The 18431-nt window shown below is 38.1% G+C and overlaps 1 protein-coding gene across 1 annotated transcript in view; it reads left to right on the top strand.

Moving 5' to 3' along the window:
* The window catches only part of LOC136674577 (fibrillin-2-like), a 69891-nt gene that overhangs the window by 22838 nt on the left and 28622 nt on the right, over positions 1-18431 (top strand). Inside the window, exons 9-27 of the mRNA XM_066650629.1 lie at positions 286-438; positions 1044-1277; positions 1716-1853; positions 2136-2255; positions 3423-3548; positions 3891-4013; positions 4114-4236; positions 5217-5369; positions 6690-6743; positions 7737-7862; positions 10878-11003; positions 12825-12944; positions 13943-14080; positions 15185-15235; positions 15411-15536; positions 15673-15900; positions 16138-16263; positions 16576-16704; positions 17864-17989. Of these exons, the coding sequence (XP_066506726.1) occupies positions 286-438; positions 1044-1277; positions 1716-1853; positions 2136-2255; positions 3423-3548; positions 3891-4013; positions 4114-4236; positions 5217-5369; positions 6690-6743; positions 7737-7862; positions 10878-11003; positions 12825-12944; positions 13943-14080; positions 15185-15235; positions 15411-15536; positions 15673-15900; positions 16138-16263; positions 16576-16704; positions 17864-17989 (2520 nt within the window). The remainder of the gene's footprint in view (positions 1-285; positions 439-1043; positions 1278-1715; positions 1854-2135; positions 2256-3422; positions 3549-3890; positions 4014-4113; positions 4237-5216; positions 5370-6689; positions 6744-7736; positions 7863-10877; positions 11004-12824; positions 12945-13942; positions 14081-15184; positions 15236-15410; positions 15537-15672; positions 15901-16137; positions 16264-16575; positions 16705-17863; positions 17990-18431) is intronic.

Below are 18431 nucleotides of genomic sequence, written 5' to 3'. Positions count from 1 at the left end.
ACTGAATTTGGACACTGATGTCGTGTGGCACAGGTCCAAAAAAGCTCTCTTCCAGCTCCCTGCATATAGTCACGTTGAAATATTATACACAGAAAATTCAATAAATACTTTTTTTGATGACGTTAAACTCTTAATGAACAGCACTGAAGACATTGAGATGCTTTCCTCTGTTTATGAATGAGTAGTATCATTAAGGAATATGGTCAACCTTTTTTATTTTGTGTGTGTGTCTCTGTGTGTTTGTGCTTGTGTCTGTGTCTGTGTGTCTGGGGCTGTATGTCTCAGGCCAGTTCTCAGGTTCCTGTTTTGCAGCTGTGCTGAATGGGCACTGTGCTCAGGAAATGAGTGGACGTTTCACTAAAGCACAGTGCTGTTGTGACAGAGGTCGCTGCTGGGCCAAAGGGACAATCCCAGAGATGTGTCCAATCCGTGGAACTGGTAAATCCCTGACTATACTTTATGCGTATATACATTCATTTAAAAATGTCATTAATTTTTAAAATATAAATTTAAAAACAAAAATGTAGATAAACGTTTTTTAAACATAGAACGAAAAGATTTGTTCTAATCTTATGTTAAGGCAGTGGTGAACAGTTAAGTGCCAGAGACATTTCATACAAAGAGGCTAAACTATGAAAATGGAAAGTAGAACATTGAGTTTAGTTAGGGTCTATCTGCAGGTGCAAACATTGTTTCTGGCTCTACATTTGGAAGTTTCTGTCTTGACTCTTTTGTTGGATTTCTCTCTCTATTTGGCAGAGATTTGATATGACGTTTACAAGAACAGATAATTCTTTTTTTATATGAAGAATACCATGTCTTTGAATGTAGGCTTTAAATGCAAATATGAAGTGTGCCCTGTCTGTGGACAGATTTTCATGTTGTTATCAGGGCATTACTGTACAACAAAGAATGTATTTCCTCTAACATATTCCAATATAAAAGGTTAAAAAGAAAGTACATTTGATTTATGAGTATGACAAGCTCATATCAGTGTTTGGTTGCTGGTCTGTGTTACTGTGAATCTTTGTTGTTTCCCGCAGATGAATTCCGCCGGACCTGTTTGGAAGGAGCAGCAGTGGGAGGATATCCAGGCATAGACACTGGCATTTTAGGGGGCAGAATTCCTCAACAGCCCAGTGGATATGATCCTACTCTGAATGGCCAAACTCTTTATCCAGTCAATCCAAATGGTCACGTATACCCTCAGATTCCACAGATCCCTCATATCCCACAGATACCAAATGGAAATGGACAAAGACCTGTGGGCCCTGTTGGTGAGATAAATATCACAGATCAAGGCCTAATTATGTTAGTGTTGGATTTAAAATATTCAGAGCCACTTTAACATTTTACGTCTGATCCTAGACTGATTGGAAATTTTAATTGAGAAACATTGTTTGCACTGAAATTTAGTCAGAGACTGGGCTGTCCAGAATTTGTTAAACTGGCAACACTTAAATGTTTTTATTATGTTTGCAATATTTTAGACTATTCCAAGGCTGTTAACAATAAGATACAAATATTTCCAAATGATCTGAAGGGAATCAATTGATGAGAAAAAATCTGACAGTGGTTTATGTTTATTTATATTTGGGCAGAAAATAAACTGACTACTTAAACAGCCCCTGTGTGTGTGTGTGTGTGTGTGTGTGTGTGTGTGTGTGTGTGTGTGTGTGTTCTTTTTTTTTTTTTTTTTTTTTTTTTTTTTGCAGTTAGTTTAAATGAGACCATTAACAAGTGTTTGCTGATACCCAGCCTGTGTCTTAATGGACGCTGTATCCCGATGGGGTCCAGTCACCGCTGTGAATGCAACTCTGGCTACAAAGTGGATAGTCAGTCAGAATGCTCTGGTAAAGTGAACTCTATGGTGATGTTTATTTATATATATATTCTATGCTTTTTATGCATTTTCTAAATTTCTGATATGTTTGTGGTAAAATAATTAATTTGAAACAGGTTTCCTTCTCTAGTAAATATGTTCTAGGGTTTTATTCATTGCATAAGCACCAGGCTAACCTAGAAATTGAAGCTAACATCTTGCTACTAATGTCACAATTATCATACAGCAAAAATGCACATTTGTAAGGCAATGAACTACATTGTTTTATCTCTCATATGTTTTGTTTTTCCAGACATAGATGAATGTGTTTCTGACCCTTGTGCAAATGGAGACTGTGTAAACACTGCCGGCTCTTATTACTGCAAGTGCCACACGGGCTTTCACAGGCCTCCAGGCAAACAGACCTGCTTTGGTGAGTCTTTTGCATTGGAGCACCTGCTAGATATGATTTGTTTTGATAGATTAAGGAGCTATTTATTAGGATTTTATATAAAGGGTCTGAAAATCCCACTTTTGAAAACAAGTACTCTTAAGTACAGGTTACTAAGCAAAAAATCAACTTTGAAAAGTTTGAAATAGACACTGCATTTTTCGCAGGCAGGTTCTTTTGTTGATTAAAGACTATGTTTATTGTTAAAGTGATTTTCTGAGGGGAATTTCCTCAGCGGTATGTGTTCTATGATATATTTGATTAATAGCAATAGATTTGCATAGACTTGTCATTTTTGGGGCTGAAATCTTATTTATTTCCAAAGTGTTAACTTTAAAGGAGATGAAAAAAAGTTTTTTGCATGGGGAAAAGAGAAATAATCAAATCAAACCAAATTTATTTGTATAGTGCTTATTACAACTGATGTTGTCACAAAGCAGCTTCACTGAATTCCAATAATGGAGACACAAGGATTTGCTCCAGCAGAATTATATAAAAAGAGGTAGATTTGCATGTATGTTGGCCTCAGTTTTTTTTTCTTTTTAATATAAATGAAACATTGCTGTTTTATTTTCAGCAAGGAAAATTCTATATATTACTGAAGGTAATGACAGTTGGACACTTTATTGTTGTTTTGTTTGTCTTGTAGACCTTTTGTTGTCTATGTATAACATTATGTATTAAATGGTTCATTAAATAGTAAGCTGGGCAGCATGGTGCCGCAGCAGGTAGTGTCGCAGTCACACAGCTCCAGGGACCTGGAGGTTGTGGGTTTGAGTCCTGCTCCGGGTGACGTTTTGTTAGGAGTTTGGTGCGTTGTCCACGTGGGTTTCCTCCGGGTGCTCCGGTTTTCTTCCACAGTCCAAAAACACATGTTGGTAGGTGGATTGGCGACTCAAAAGTGTCCGTAGGTGTGAGTGTGTGAGTGAATGTGTGAGTGTGTGTTGCCCTGTGAAGGGCTGGCGCCCCCTCCAGGGTGTATTCCTGCCTTGCGCCCAATGATTCCAGGTAGGCTCTGGACCCACTACGACCCTGAACTGGATAAGCGGTTACAGATAATGAATGAATGAATGAGTCCTGTAAGCTAGGACTGTAGCTTCATGCAGTATTTTTGATGAAGTTGACGTGGTCTTGTGTGCCCCCTGGCAGACACTGATGAATGCCTGAATAACGGATTGCTCTGCCAGAATGGCCGCTGCCTCAACACTGCTGGCAGCTTTCGATGCATATGTAACGCAGGTTTCCTGCTGACCCCTGATGGCAGGAATTGTGTAGGTAAGATCTTCCCACCTGCCATAGCCCCTCTTCAATCTTAACCCTTAATAATAGCTATTAACCCTTACATTTTAATGCTATGATAAGTCAGAGAGTTGAATCAGGGGAGGAAGAGCAAACAGAAATACATTCTATATTTTTATCATGTTGACTATTATTTTGCAGTTACACCAGTATAATTTAAACCTGTACCTAAACTAACTCATTTGTCTCTGTAACCTGTCTGAGAGAAAGATTATAAAAACGGGGTATGGAAAAGCAGAACTGGCCTCAGTGTTCAACTGTCTAAACATCCTTCAGGATAATTTACACTTTTAATGTCCCCTCTATTTTCTTTTGCAGATCATGACGAATGTGCAATAACAAATATGTGTCTGAATGGCATGTGCATCAACGAAGATGGCAGCTTCAAATGTGTGTGCAAGCATGGCTTCACACTGGCCTCCAGTGGGCGCTACTGCACAGGTGCACTGTTGTTTTTAAAATGTTGCAATTATTGATTGTGAAGTGTTTGCTGATGATTATTTTTAGTGTAGGTCTTTATTTAAACACTTTTTTCTCTCAGATATTGATGAGTGCCTAATACCAGGCATCTGTTTAAATGGGCGATGCATAAACACAGAGGGCTCCTATAGGTGTGAATGCTTAGCAGGACTGGCTGTTGGGCCTGATGGTCGTTCATGTGTGGGTAAGGATAAATAAAACACACATACTCTCAATTTACTTTTGATATTTACCAGTTTTATCTTTGCCAGTGCTGAATCTAGCATATACCAGCCACACTTGGAGGAGAACACTTACTGCTAATTCTGTAATGAGGGGTAAAATACATCTGAATATATTATAGTGTATCGATCCTATGTTGAATGTACACAGTTTTCCATTATAGTAAAGTGCATCACACTCACACATTCACACACACACACACACACACACACACACTTTTCTGAGTTTCTGTGTTATGTACTGACTGTCCTGTGTGGACAGGCTCGTAAGTGTGTCATAGATTGGGATACATTCCTGTAAACTCTGACTCATCCAGTTAAGCCTCAGGTACACATTTGCACACAGACTGGTCCAAATTACACAAACATAAACCAATACACAAATCCTAATTACTTTGAAAGAGACAATGATGTACTTGTAAACACACTTAGCATACATACACACAGTTACATGCTCTCGGCCACTTGAACTCATCTCTTAACTCTCCCCAAACCAGGTGACGTCAACAGCATGTTTTAAATTTAGGCTGAAGACTGAGCCAAGACATCCACTGCTTCAGTGGAAGCCTTAAACTCTGTGACTCCAGTAAGAATCACTGTTACTGGAACAAGCTCTATCCTTATCAAAGGGATATTTAGAGGGAAAGTATCCAGAAAGACGATAGCTCAAGGAAAAAAATCTCATTATTAAGTCCAACTGGACAATGTAGCATTAAACTGTAATTGTGCTTTATAGTGAAGTGTTCCAGATGGATAGAAATATAGACCAGAGAAGACACTTGTCCCCTTTTGCATCAGTGTTTTTCTCAGTTCCCTCCCAAATATTTTCACTTAGTACCTGCTGCATCTATTTAGGTTGACATTCTGTTCTTTCTTTTCTTTCTGTTAAACGGTTTGTGAAGACTAATTTCTGTGTATATTCTTCCTCTTTGTCTATCTCCAGACACACACATGCGAAGTACCTGCTATGGAGCCATTAAGAAGGGAGTGTGTGTGCGTCCTTTCACCGCAGCAGTCACTCGGTCAGTGTGCTGCTGTGCCAGTGCAGACTACAGCTTTGGAGAGCCCTGCCAACCTTGCCCCTCCTTAGAATCAGGTACACATTAAATGTTTTGTAAATGACATATTTTATATATGTAAAAAAAAATTTATGAAACAAGATGAAAACCTCTGTGAAGTCAAGAAGCAACATAATACATAAACGTAAAACACCCTAAACATACAGTCATATCCAAGAGTATTTGTGACCCTGGTTTAAACTACACATTTTCCACACAGGATCTACTTTTGCAAATTTTATGAACGTTTATCTTATCGTTCTTATCTGATTTTAATAAACGTTTAGAGGATATATTATTTGATTAATCATTTTGGGAATAAAATATTAAATAGCCAATGTCAATGTTGAAGCATGTTTGTAGATGTTATGTTTTTCTACTATGTTAAATTCAATAGATAATAAAACAGGCACAAAAATGTTATATTTGAGTCGCTTTTCAGCTGGAGACATGTTTCCTCATCTTCACTTAGAAAATCATACAAATTTACAAAAGCCAGGAAACTCACTCACATTAAAACCCACATAAGTTCTGTTACACTAACTTAAAGAAGGAAACCATGCTGCTCTTTTAATTACCCCAATGCTCAGTTGCTATTCATGTGCCTCTCAGACATTCTGCCCTTTTCTAGTTTTTCGGTTTAAAGTGCATTCTCTGTAAATTATGGTTTGAGTGTAAAAATGTGTCATTTTTGTACATTTTGTACATTTGTAGATTGTATTTTTATTAATCTGCAGTTGAGTTGGCATTTCAAAATAGTGTATTACTCACAACAACGAACTTGGTGAACTTCAAGCATATTTTTTTCTTTTCCTCATTCTGCTGCTGTCAAGATGAGTAGCTGTTCATGTCTTAGTCTTAAATCATGAGTGAAGTCAGCTTAGTCACAACATTGGATAGCTTTCTCTCCTCCATGAATGCGTTGGAGTAATAAGCCTTTCAGGATGTGTATAGTAACAGAAATTATAGTATACCTGATTGAAATTGTTTTTTTCTTGATTAAACAACAGTATGCCAGAATATGAACACCTCTACATAGATCACACTTCTGAACATGTCATGTATAATTACTGTTTAACATAGTGAACAAAGATAGAAAACAAAAATGGCATGTGTAAATATTTTGGCCGATTTGCTATTTTATGTCTTTTGTTTTTTCAGTAAATAGAGATTTGCTGGAAAAAATGACATTTATGTTTGTTTTCTGTATTTTTCAGTGATGTGGATAAAGCTGATCACTTGACATTCATTTTTTTTATTTGATTTGAGCACACAGTCAGCTTTTTAATCAGTCAGCTTTGTGTTTAAATTCTGTTGACAGAAGATCTCAGAGATTAAATAAGTTTTTTCTTTTCCAGCTGAATTCAATGCCTTGTGTCAAAGTGGAATTGGTTTTGCCATCGATGGAACAGGTAATGATAACATATACAGTCTCTTTCTGCCAATTCTTAAAACAAATTTGTGCATGTGATCATTTATTCTTTAAGGTCATGTATGTGGATGGTAGAAGTACACTGTGTGTACAAAGTATACATACACCACTCATAATTACTGAGTTCAGCTACATTCAGCTAGATTCATCAATTCATGACATAAATTTTATGGTGCACCCACAGCTTGTGTAAATTACACAGAAAAATTTTGGCCACAGTGTCATACATGAGTCTATAATTACTGAGCCCTACTCAAGTGTCTGCTGGAAGTTTAAAAAATCCACCAACACTGAGCTACACTCTCAGAAAGAAAGTATGTTAGAGGTACATTATTGGTCATTAAAGGTACAAACATCTATCTTTAAAGGTACAGCAGCAGTGTTAAAGTCCAGTTTTGTTTACTAATGGTACATTATACTCTCATCTCCAGTAGGAGAGGTGAATAATTGTAACCTTTCATTATAGAAATGTGTGAAATAAAAGAACCTAATAAATGTCCTGGAGATTATATGAGGCGTGTGAAATCAAGCAAATTTAAAATCTACAATTAATATAAATATGGTAAAATTATGTTCCCTAACTGAGAGTACAGAAATGTACCCTTGAGAGTACCACCATAGTGACAGCAAAAGGTACCATCACAGTGACAGTTTTTCTAACAGTGTACAGAACAAAGTAACCACACTCTCTGGAGAGATAGCGAACTATTCAGAAACTCTGGATTGAGATGTAGCAGCATTTGAGATCCAGAAATAATGATCCAAAATAAGTATACAGTCTCTTGTGGTTCATTCCACTCAAAAACTCAAAGCAATGGATCACCATCTTTTGAAAAGCCTTCCCAGAGAACTAGTAACCGTAACTGCAATGAAGGGGGCAGCCTTCTGATTAATACACTTGATTTCAAAATAAACATGGGCTGGGAACCTTTTGGACATGAAGATAATATTGGAACTGTTGTTTGACTCACAGATATTAACGAGTGTGCCTTGGACCCTGACATCTGCCCTAATGGTGTGTGTGAGAATCTGAGAGGAGGCTACCGCTGTATCTGTAACACAGGATACGAAACTGACCAAAGTGGCAGAGCCTGCCTGGGTGAGTATAGACATTATTCCATAGCTGACAGCTATTGCTTTCTTGCACAATAATAGGTTAGCATGTTCTAGGGGGACAATATGTCAAAAATAAAAGCACTATATATACATTTTAATATAGTTCTTGTGATTATTTATCTATATATGCTGTATGAATTAGGACAGTACTGGACTGATAGTGTAAGTACCATATTTTTAGATCCATATTCATAAAAATCTTCTTTTTCGAGGAATAATCAAGACATGGGATTCGATTCTGCACTGAAAAGTATGCAGCAGCTCTCCAAGTGCCCCTCGCATTTCTAAATTCTACCTTTGTACAGTCAAAGCACTTTCTCCATTACGGAGAAACACAAGTGCGGCACTCTCTCTCTCTCTCTCTCTCTCTCTCTCTCTCTCTCTCTCTCTGTCTGACTCAGCTCTGTTGTGCCAGAAAGACAAATTTCCTTTCATTTATATTGAAATGACATCATGTCATGAGTTTGGCAGAGGAAAGTGGGTAGGAAGTTAAGATGTTGTACAGTAGACAGCCATCACAGAGCCAGAACCAGGCGGGCCAATGGCATTAAAGGGAGGATGAGGAGTGAGAGGGCAGACAGAGGGACGGCACTTCCAGTTCTCTTTATTATGACTACAGAACCAGGAAACCTGCTTTTACAAATGAGAGCAGAGTGCATGTTTATTAGCCTAACATAACTAAAAACACAAAGTATTTTTGGTTTACAAACAATAACAATGTGATCGGTTTTATGGCTTCACTGAGTTTTAATATCCACAGATGTCAGTTTATAGGTTGTTACTTGTTTATTTGTTGTCTCCAAACACCAGGTACTAATTTAAATTATTGCTCTTCGTTTTCTTCATTAAGTATTGTAAAAGTAAAATATATGCAAATTAAAAGCACAAAGCCTATGCCATGAATAATTTCCTGATGCATGAAGTTATGTGGGGTTTGCTTTTTTTATTGAAATAAGAACTGCATAAAACTGTTGTGTAGCTCTAATTTAAATTGTATGAAGAGCAGAGAAGCTCAGAGAGTCTCAGAAGTCTTTATTTTTTTCAGATTGATTGAACAGTGTAAGCATCTGCTTTTCGTGTCACTTTTCTGCATTCCTCATCTTTGCATCCTGGACAAAAGCAAAATGGTCAGAGCTCTGCAGTCCAAGCCTTTAAGGGCTGGCCATAAATTCCGAAAACATCTTTCTGATCTCTGGTAGTAATTTCACAGTATGCTGGAGCAGGCCTGCTGTTTCTAGGCCCTCTTAGAGTTCTAAGTTTTAAACAATGTGATTTCCATTCAGCAGAATTAGATTATTCTTTTCATGCTTGTTCTATAATCTGAAGAATGAAGCAGTCCTAGCCCCTGGTAGTGGAAACTAGAACTAACACAACTTTGGAAGCCTACATCAGAAGTACAGAAAAAAAATAAATAAATACAAATTGAAGGCTTATCCCCTGTTATTCATGTTTGTTGTACTCAAAATGACTGTTTATGTAAAACTAGGCCCAGTTGTACAAATTGTGATAAGTCATATTTCCTGAAGCAGTGGTTCTCAAACTTTTTAGACCAAGTACCACTTATTATCAAATCGTAGCCTCCAAATACCGCCTATCAATCTTGTGTCTTGAATATTTGTAATGTGCATGCATTAAGCAAAGTTCTATATAATTATAATATTTACAAAAAATATATAGAGCAAATATAAATAATTAGGCTTAAACGGAATGTTTTAAACACAGTTATACATTTATGGGAATATACAGACTTTTGGGGGAAAAAAGCATTTTGAAAGAAATAAAAACGTGAAGAAAGAACAATTTAAACATGCTTCAATACATTTCACAACAGTGCCGCGCTTGTAGCAGGTGCTCCCAGTGGCTCCCAGCACTTGGATCAGTAGGTGAAGGAGGTGCGGTGCTGTTAAACAGTGTTTTAGGGCAGTGTTTAAACAGTTTTTGATGTAAAGATCATCCATGTCATTTTCCTTCAGCTAAGTGTTCTCTAGTTCTCTAGAAGCCTCTAGATTTAGTCCTTCTGGGCTTAGTAGTATTTCGTAGGGTTGGTCTCTGTTTGTTTTTCTCGTTTCTACTTTGCTGTTTTTGCAATAAAATCCAAATTACTCACGTCTGTCTCTAGCCTTTGCTTACATTTATTAAGAAGCTGAAACTGGGCTTCATTTTCACTGATTGTGCAAAATACTGGGAGATTGCATTCCCTCCCTTGAAATAAGAAGGTGGGTGGTAATGCTGCACCAGCCCTTCTCTTACAGACGTACTGAATACTGTTTCTTCGTTGCCCATGCTGTATTTTTTTAAACAAACTATATTTACACAAACTAAGCTTAATTATGAAAACTGTGAAACATTATGTAGTATACACATGATTTTCAGTTATTAATAATTTTTTTAAATTAAGTAGTAATTCTTACGAGGTCACCTGGCATACCACCACTTGCTGCTTCACATACCACAGTTTGAGAACCACTGTCCTGAAGGATAGTCTTTTCCATCCATCCATTATCTGTAACCGCTTATCCAATTTTAGGGTCGCGGGGGGTCCAGAGCCTACCTGGAATCATTGGGCGCAAGGCGGGAATACACCCTGGAGGGGACGCCAGTCCTTCACAGGGCAACACAGACACACACACATTCACTCACACACTCACACCTACAGCCACTTTCAAGTCGCCAATCCACCTGCAACGTGTGTTTTTGGACTGTGGGAGGAAACCGGAGCACCCGGAGGAAACCCACGCGGAGAACACACCAACTCCTCACAGACAGTCACCCGGAGCGGGAATCGAACCCACAACCTCCAGGCCCCTGGAGCTGTGTGACTGCGACACTACCTGCTGCACCACCGTGCCGCCCAGGATAGTCTTTTGTGTGACATAATGCACTGCAACTGATTGTCAATTGCACAGGTGTTCTGCTGATATCTCTGTTGTCCTTTCTCTACTTTTGTATGATGTCCAAAAGAAGCGTTGTCCTTTTCCTTTCTGTTTGTTCCTTGCAGATGTTGATGAATGCCTTGTGAACCGGCTCCTCTGTGATAATGGCCTCTGTCGAAATGTCCCAGGCAGCTACACATGTACCTGCCCCAAGGGCTACATCTTCAGACAGGACTCGGAGACATGTGAAGGTGAGTTGAAAGGGCCAGCTGGTTGAGGGCAATATTGTTCACCTTACAAAGGTACTTCTAGACGTTCCAAACAGCATAATTTCCCTACAAAATATCCAGTGATTTGTCAGTTCTGCTAGGATATTTGCCATCTCAAAGTTGCTTCTTTTGTACTGGTGCTATGAGGTTAATTTATTGAGTATGTAATCAATTTTGTAGACTGCTACATTGTGTACAGCCTGAATTGTTATACTTTTACTTACTGTGAAGTTTTGAGTTGTTAAGTAATCTCAGTTTGACTTGTTATGCCTAAAATTGCCAGATGAATTTTACATAGCAAAACAAAGAGATAGTTACCATCGAAATGCCTGGATTTGGTCTACAACCAGCTGAAATATGAGGCCTGTTAGAAATCTGACTGATATTTTTGGCTAGCAGTACTGTGGTCAGTGTGGTGCATACCACAGGTTTGGAGATGTGTGAAATTGTCCCCGTATTTTCAACTCTCTTAACTACATTATAGCAGCTATGTTGAACAAAAGACTGCCTCATTTTTTAATAGTATTGTAGTGTACAGTTTGAATGTTCTTGAGCGCTAAAACCCTAGACTAATTATTTACTAATTACAGTATAATTATAATATTTTTAAACTTCTCTGAAACTACATTTAAATTATGTAGTATTGGGAGTTCATGTTTTCTATATGCCACCAAAAAAATGTTTTCTTCTTGTAAAATGTTTGATTTTTAGCTTTCTGGGGGAAAAAATGTTAGCTTTTTGGGGGAGCAAGGCATCCTTGGCTCTGTCCGCTCAGTCCACTGGTTTTATGGAGCAGTAAAACAGATCAGGGTCTTCTTGTTTATGGCTGGTGGACAGGACCCTCTGGAGCTCATGCATGGCCTGGCTCACCAGCAGGAGACAACAGGATGTTTGTGTGACCGCAGTGAGGGCAGGTTTGAGGGGGTGGAAGGGGTGATGAGGGGTGTGTTTGCTGGGGCCACTGGCAGAACAGCTGCATACAGTTTACAACTGGATGAGGAACAGCTTACGCGAGACACAAATATTCCACCACGAATAGTTCTAAAGACTATTCACACACACAGACACAGCACAGAACCACCTTCAGTTCTGGTTTCACTCTTGCTCACTTTTCCATTTCTCTCTCTCTCTCTCTCTCACCCTCACCCTCACACTCTCTTTCAGCAGTTTCTTTTTGAGTCAGAGGAGTTAATTATTATCATGCACACTGCTCCCAGTCGAGCTTTAAGGAGCTCAGAAACACTTCCCAGAAATGCTCCTGAAAAACAGGCCCATGTGAGGAACAGTTATTTGAGATTCTGTATATGATTCATTGACGCCTCACCATTTACAGTCAATCTACTTGGGGTGTGTAAAATACACTTCAACCTTATGGCATTCTTGACTTTTCTCAATACATTTATGGTGTGCTCTATTTTTGCTGCATTTTGAGACAATAACAGTGATTCTGTGTAAAATAACATTGAGATATTATCCAAATAATGAAGCTGACAGTATCTGTCTGGAATGGAGGGATACAATCTTGCCAGGAGTATTTCTGTACTGATCCATTGTGATTTGTTTGACTGTCTTCTACTGTTTAGGCTCCTTACATAGAAACACGCTGCAGTTCTATGTTCTACATGAGGTCATATTTGGCATTAGAAAGAGTTTTGATGAAATATAAGTGTATAGAGCATGAAACATTTACAGTAGGAGCAAGTTGCTTCTCTTTTTTGCTTCCTGATCTGAATCCATGTCTTGTCAGTTTGATTTATGTGATACATGTGTAATACCTGTGTAACTCCTGCTTGTTTGTTGCAGATGTAAACGAATGTGAGAGCAGTCCATGTGTTAATGGATTGTGTAAGAACAATGCTGGCTCTTTCACTTGTGTGTGCTCAGCTGGAAGCAAACCCGACCCAACTGGCCTCATTTGCATTGGTAATTGTACACATGTATACAAACAAACACACACACACACGCTCACACACACACACACACACACACACACACACAAAACTGATACCAGCCTTGTCAAACACACTTATAAGTATATTTAATATAAATGCCTTTTCAATGTTTTTGTTTGAACACTGTTCCAAAACCTCAGTCTCAATATGTAGAATATTTTCACTCTGGGGATTTTAAAGTGAGGATATTAGGGATGTTTACAAGATGTTCTGTAAATGTATTTGAATATCACTGTCTTGGGGTTGTGGGATTGATCCTGGCCTCTGTCTGTGAAAAGTGTATTCTAACTGTATCTGTATTGGTTTTCTCTATGTGCTTCAGTCTGTCCACAATTTAAAAGCACATGTTGGTTAGTGGATTGGCTTTGCAAAATTATCCACAGGTGTGAATGTGTGATTGACTGGGTGAGTGAGTGATGCCTTTTGATGGACTGGTGTCCATTTCCAGGGTTTGTTTCTGCCTTATATAAAATTATTCCAGGAACAATGTGACCCTGATAAGGATGAAACCATTACAGAGTATGAATGATTTTTGTTTGAAATGATTATGATATTAATTTTGTAAAATGAAGTGAAGTTCTTCACATTCTTTTCACTTTTTGCTGTGGGTGACTTCTACAGATAGTTTAACTTGTTGTCTTGTCTCATACAAATGTTTGGTTTTGAATTTTTACATAATTGTTTTTGTGTTTACATCCTTTGGTCTTAAAAAGGTAAATTAAAAAGGTAGCACACACTATTGATAATTACACACTTTTTTTTACACATTTTTTTACAAGGCCTGGCTAGCATATCCACAAATTGAATGACCCAAGTTGGGAACTGATGTTTGTTGGAATTAAAAAATATATATATTTGAAAAAATGTATAATTTTATTCTATTAACATTGGTCAAATATATATTGATTTGTTGGATGTTTACGGTAAATCAGTTAATCATTTTTATCAAGTGAAATTTGGTTTCCACAGACTCACTGAAAGGGACATGCTGGCTCACTATCCAAGATGGGCGCTGTGAGGTGAATATAAATGGAGGAACTCTGAGGTCTGAGTGCTGTGCCACACTTGGGGCAGCATGGGGCAGTCCCTGTGAACCCTGTGAGATTGGTACGTCTTTTACAACCATACCACTGCTTTACCTCATATTTTTATGCCTGTTCTCAAAGGGTTTCATTTTTTTTTTTTATCAGTTGGAATGACTAATACAAAGCATTTATGAAGTTTTTGGTTGGGATAGATATTACAATTCAAAGCTTTTATGGTATCAAGTTATAAAGTAATAAAATTATTAAAATTTCACATCTATACCAATACCAATCAATACCAAATGTACAGTCTTATCACCATTTGTGAGCTAATAATTCCAAATGTATACTATGAATTGGCTGTCTAACTTTCATTCTGTTTGCATGCTATTAGCTTCAAAATATTGGTCATTAAATATAACATTTCCAGCAATATACTTATTTAATTTCTGCAGCTATGCTGGAGTTACAGCTGCACTGCAGTTCGCAGAAGAATAATTTCACTGGTATTTATAATTGCTGAGACCTGCATCTTTGTATGTCTCTGATGAATATGAAGCATATTATGTTGTCCAGTGAACTAGCACCAATACAAACTGACAGAGGCTTTGCCCTTGTTATGTCAGCGGTGCACTGTAGCCGCACTGCTGCTCTGTAATTGAAATGGATGCAATGAGCTGCTGTTGTATGCGCATTAGATCACTCGTTCTCATTTCTCATATGGTCTGACTTTATGCCTGTGTCTAAGCGTTAGACTTTTTTCTTGACCATGTTGCCTCCTAATTGGTTTGACTGGGCCTTGTCTTAGGAGCTTAGTGTTTCCTCTGGGGATTTACACTTTTTCCAGTGGCTTCTTAATGGCACAGTGAGCCGCAATCTTGAATCATTAATTTCAGCTAATTTTCAAGCCTCAGTAATGCAGATATGTTAAAGTGGCAGCGTGTTCATAGCAGTGATGATCAGTTTTCAGTATTCCTGCCCAAGGGTGTATTTCAGGTACAGATGTTTTGTTGTTGTTTTGTTTTGTTTTATTAATCAGTGTAAATTTAAAACACTTCATACACTCTGTGGGTTTTGCTGTAAACCTGTAGGTCTGTAAGTGAAATGCTTATCAGAATAGAAATCTCACAATCTTTAATGATGCCTGTTTTAAACATACTGACGTGTAAATGTGTTGCATTTTCAGATCCTGTGTGTCAAAGAGGGTTTGCTCGACCAAGAGGGACAGTTTGTGAGGGTATGAGCAAAGTGCTTAGGCAAATTCTGATTTGGTCTTTGGCATTTTTCACAAAATATTCATTAGAAAAATAAATAGGATAAACTATCTGCTTATTTGTACCCCATTGTAATTCTGTCTTTCTCTCTCTCTCTCGACCCCAGTCTCTCACACTTTTTTGTGCTCTCTCTGATAGATGTAAATGAGTGTGAGGTGTTTCCTGGCGTGTGTCTGAATGGGCGATGTGTGAACACAAGAGGCTCTTTTAAATGTCAGTGCCCTGAAGGCCTTACACTGGACTCTACTGGACGCCTGTGTGTGGGTGAGTCAGTAAATCAGTAGATTACACTCTGGTTGTGTATTATATAATATGTCAATACGACACTGTAACAATTAGTTGTTTCGTTAGGACAGGTTGAATAATATAAAAAAATAAACTGTTTTAAATACTCTTCTAGACATTCGCTCGGAACACTGTTACCTGACCTATGATGAGGATGAATGTGTTCAGCCGGTGGGCGGGCGGTTCCGGATGGATGCGTGTTGTTGTACGGTGGGAGCAGCTTGGGGGAAGGAGTGTGAGGCATGTCCAGAGCCTGGCACCCGAGAGTACGAATCCACATGCCCCAAAGGACCTGGTTTTGCCAACCGTGGGGATGTGCTTACAGGCCGACCTGTGTATAAAGGTGAAAGTCCTGTTCAGCGTCTGGGTGTGAAGTTTGACCCAGATAGTGGAAGTGTGTGAAGTAAAGAAAAACCTTTGTCCCTTTGTTTTTGTAGCTTTATAAAAGCATCTGTTAGGAATTGAAGCACAGCTGCCTCAAGGCTAACAGAGCACATCATAAATGGACACTAATTATATTTCAATGATTCTGTGACGTTATTGGAAACCTGGCTGTTATTTTGTATCTTTCCTTTGGCAGACATCAATGAGTGTAAGGTGTTCCCGAGCATTTGTGCTCATGGAATATGCCGGAACACAATTGGCAGCTTCAGATGTCGCTGTAATGCTGGGTTTGCGCTGGACGCGGAGGAGCGCAACTGCACAGGTAACAGAGTAATCAAAACACTGAAAACAAACTTAAAGAACCATCTATAGAGCTTTTTGGGCACATTTATTGTTTGAGTGTTTGTGATGTTTAGTGTGATGCTTAGTTTTAGGGAATGTAAAATTTTCCAGTCGTTTCAGTACACATTTAGAGTTACTAAAAATTACTGAAATAAAAAAAAATTATGAAGCTGATTATGTAAAAATGTGTTTGTCAATGTGAAGTGAGTACTTATCTCTGAATTTTACCTGACCAATTGTTGTTGTTTTTTTTTTGTTTTTTGTGTGTGTGTGTGTGTGTGTGTGTGAACAGACATTGATGAGTGTAAGATCTCTCCTGACCTGTGTGGGCAGGGTTCGTGTGTGAACACTCCAGGCAGTTTTGAATGTGACTGTTTGCCAGGTTATGAGAGTGGTTTCATGATGATGAAAAACTGCATGGGTGAGTGCCACAGCTTCCTTTAATTTCTCACACTGATGCTTCAGCAACAATAAAAGAATGGTTTGGCAAAAATCAAATATAAAATTGTAATTTTCGACCAGATGTTTACAGTTACGCAAAATGTATTTCTTTTTCAAACATTAGTTTTTTATGTTGTCGCAGGATATGGGAAGATACTGTTCCCAGCAAAACCTTGAATTCGTTAATCACCCAAATCTTTTCCATAAATAAATCCACAAAACGTTACTTAAATTGCTTCCAGCTCTTCATTAGGGTTGAACACATTTGTCAGCATGGTTTGGGGCACAGTATCATTTGCTATAAAAATACATGCATGCCACTCAGACATATACAGGCAGAGATGGTTCACTGTTTTTTTAGTTGTTGTTTATAAATGAACAATAAAATCGAAATAAATATAATAAAGAAAAGAGAAATAACAGAAGTATTTACTTTAATATTGTGTTTATATGTCTGCATTGTATACATGCATGCAACGGAGCAACAAATTCCTTGGCATGTTACCTATCCTAAACCTGCTGCCTTTCAGCTACACGTAACAAACAGTACATTCTGTAGATACAAGGGTTATTTAAGAGTTAAGGAAGCAACATTGGAACATTTAAAAATATCTCGGCTGATTGACTACATCGGGTAAGTGGAAAATTGTATGAATTAGAAGTTTTCAAAGTCAAAGTTTATTTGGGCATGCTGCGCTAAACAGACAGACCTCGACCACAACACATAACCAGAACCATATCATTACTGTACATAGATCATTTAAAGTGCATTACCTTTTGTACGTTTACACAACCCCACAACCTCCATACAACAAGCATATAGTCAAACAACTGATATTTAGCATCTTAACTGACAGTGGTATAAAAGAGTTTTCGTATCTATTGAGACTAATTCATTGTGTCTCCTGCCTAAATTCATGAGCTGATACTCAGGATACAGACCGAGTGCAGGGTTCAATACATTGTTCATAGCCTGCTCCAACAGCTCCTGATGGCTTTTGCCAAACCATTATTTTATATCTAAATATAATAAAATGTTTTGTTATTTACTGTCAGCAAAATGTGAATTATTGTTAGTCTGTAAGAATTCTTTTAGCTGAGTTTATGTGTATAGGTCCTTGTACTTATCTGGGTTGCAGATATTGATGAGTGTGAGAGGTACCCTGGATTATGTCGAGGAGGCTCTTGTGAGAACACAGAAGGAAGTTACCAGTGTGTGTGTCCATCTGGTCACCAGTTATCCACTTCTGGAGATGCATGTGAAGGTGAGAACAATAGGATAATTACACACACACACACACACACATGATACCTTGACTCATTGTAAGCAAATGCCTGATTTATGTGTCTACGCATTCTGTTCAGCAATGTAACAATTCACTAATTCAGAGCCATGCACTGTGTTGGACTTCACCAAAAAGAGGAAGTAGAGGCTTTATCTCCCTCTGTGCAACTCCTCAAGCTTAAAATAATCTCTATTGGATTAAACCACTGGAGCTCAGTGGTAGAAACAGTGGTCTTTTGAACTGGCAAGACGTTCATTAGCTCAGTGATCCTTACGTTTCCTGTCCTCATTTATCCATGTGAGTTAACATGACCTGAATCTGAACATTGTTTGGATTAAGGCTGCACCAATAATAACATTTCATGGCTGATTTCTTTACAGCTATTTTTGGTAAACTTTTTAACACTGTGAACTAGATGAAC

This window comes from Hoplias malabaricus, chromosome 18, assembly GCF_029633855.1.
Source record: "Hoplias malabaricus isolate fHopMal1 chromosome 18, fHopMal1.hap1, whole genome shotgun sequence".
NCBI lineage: Eukaryota > Metazoa > Chordata > Actinopteri > Characiformes > Erythrinidae > Hoplias > Hoplias malabaricus.
Note: the sequence above shows the minus strand (reverse complement) of the source record. Positions and strands in the feature narration are given on the sequence as shown.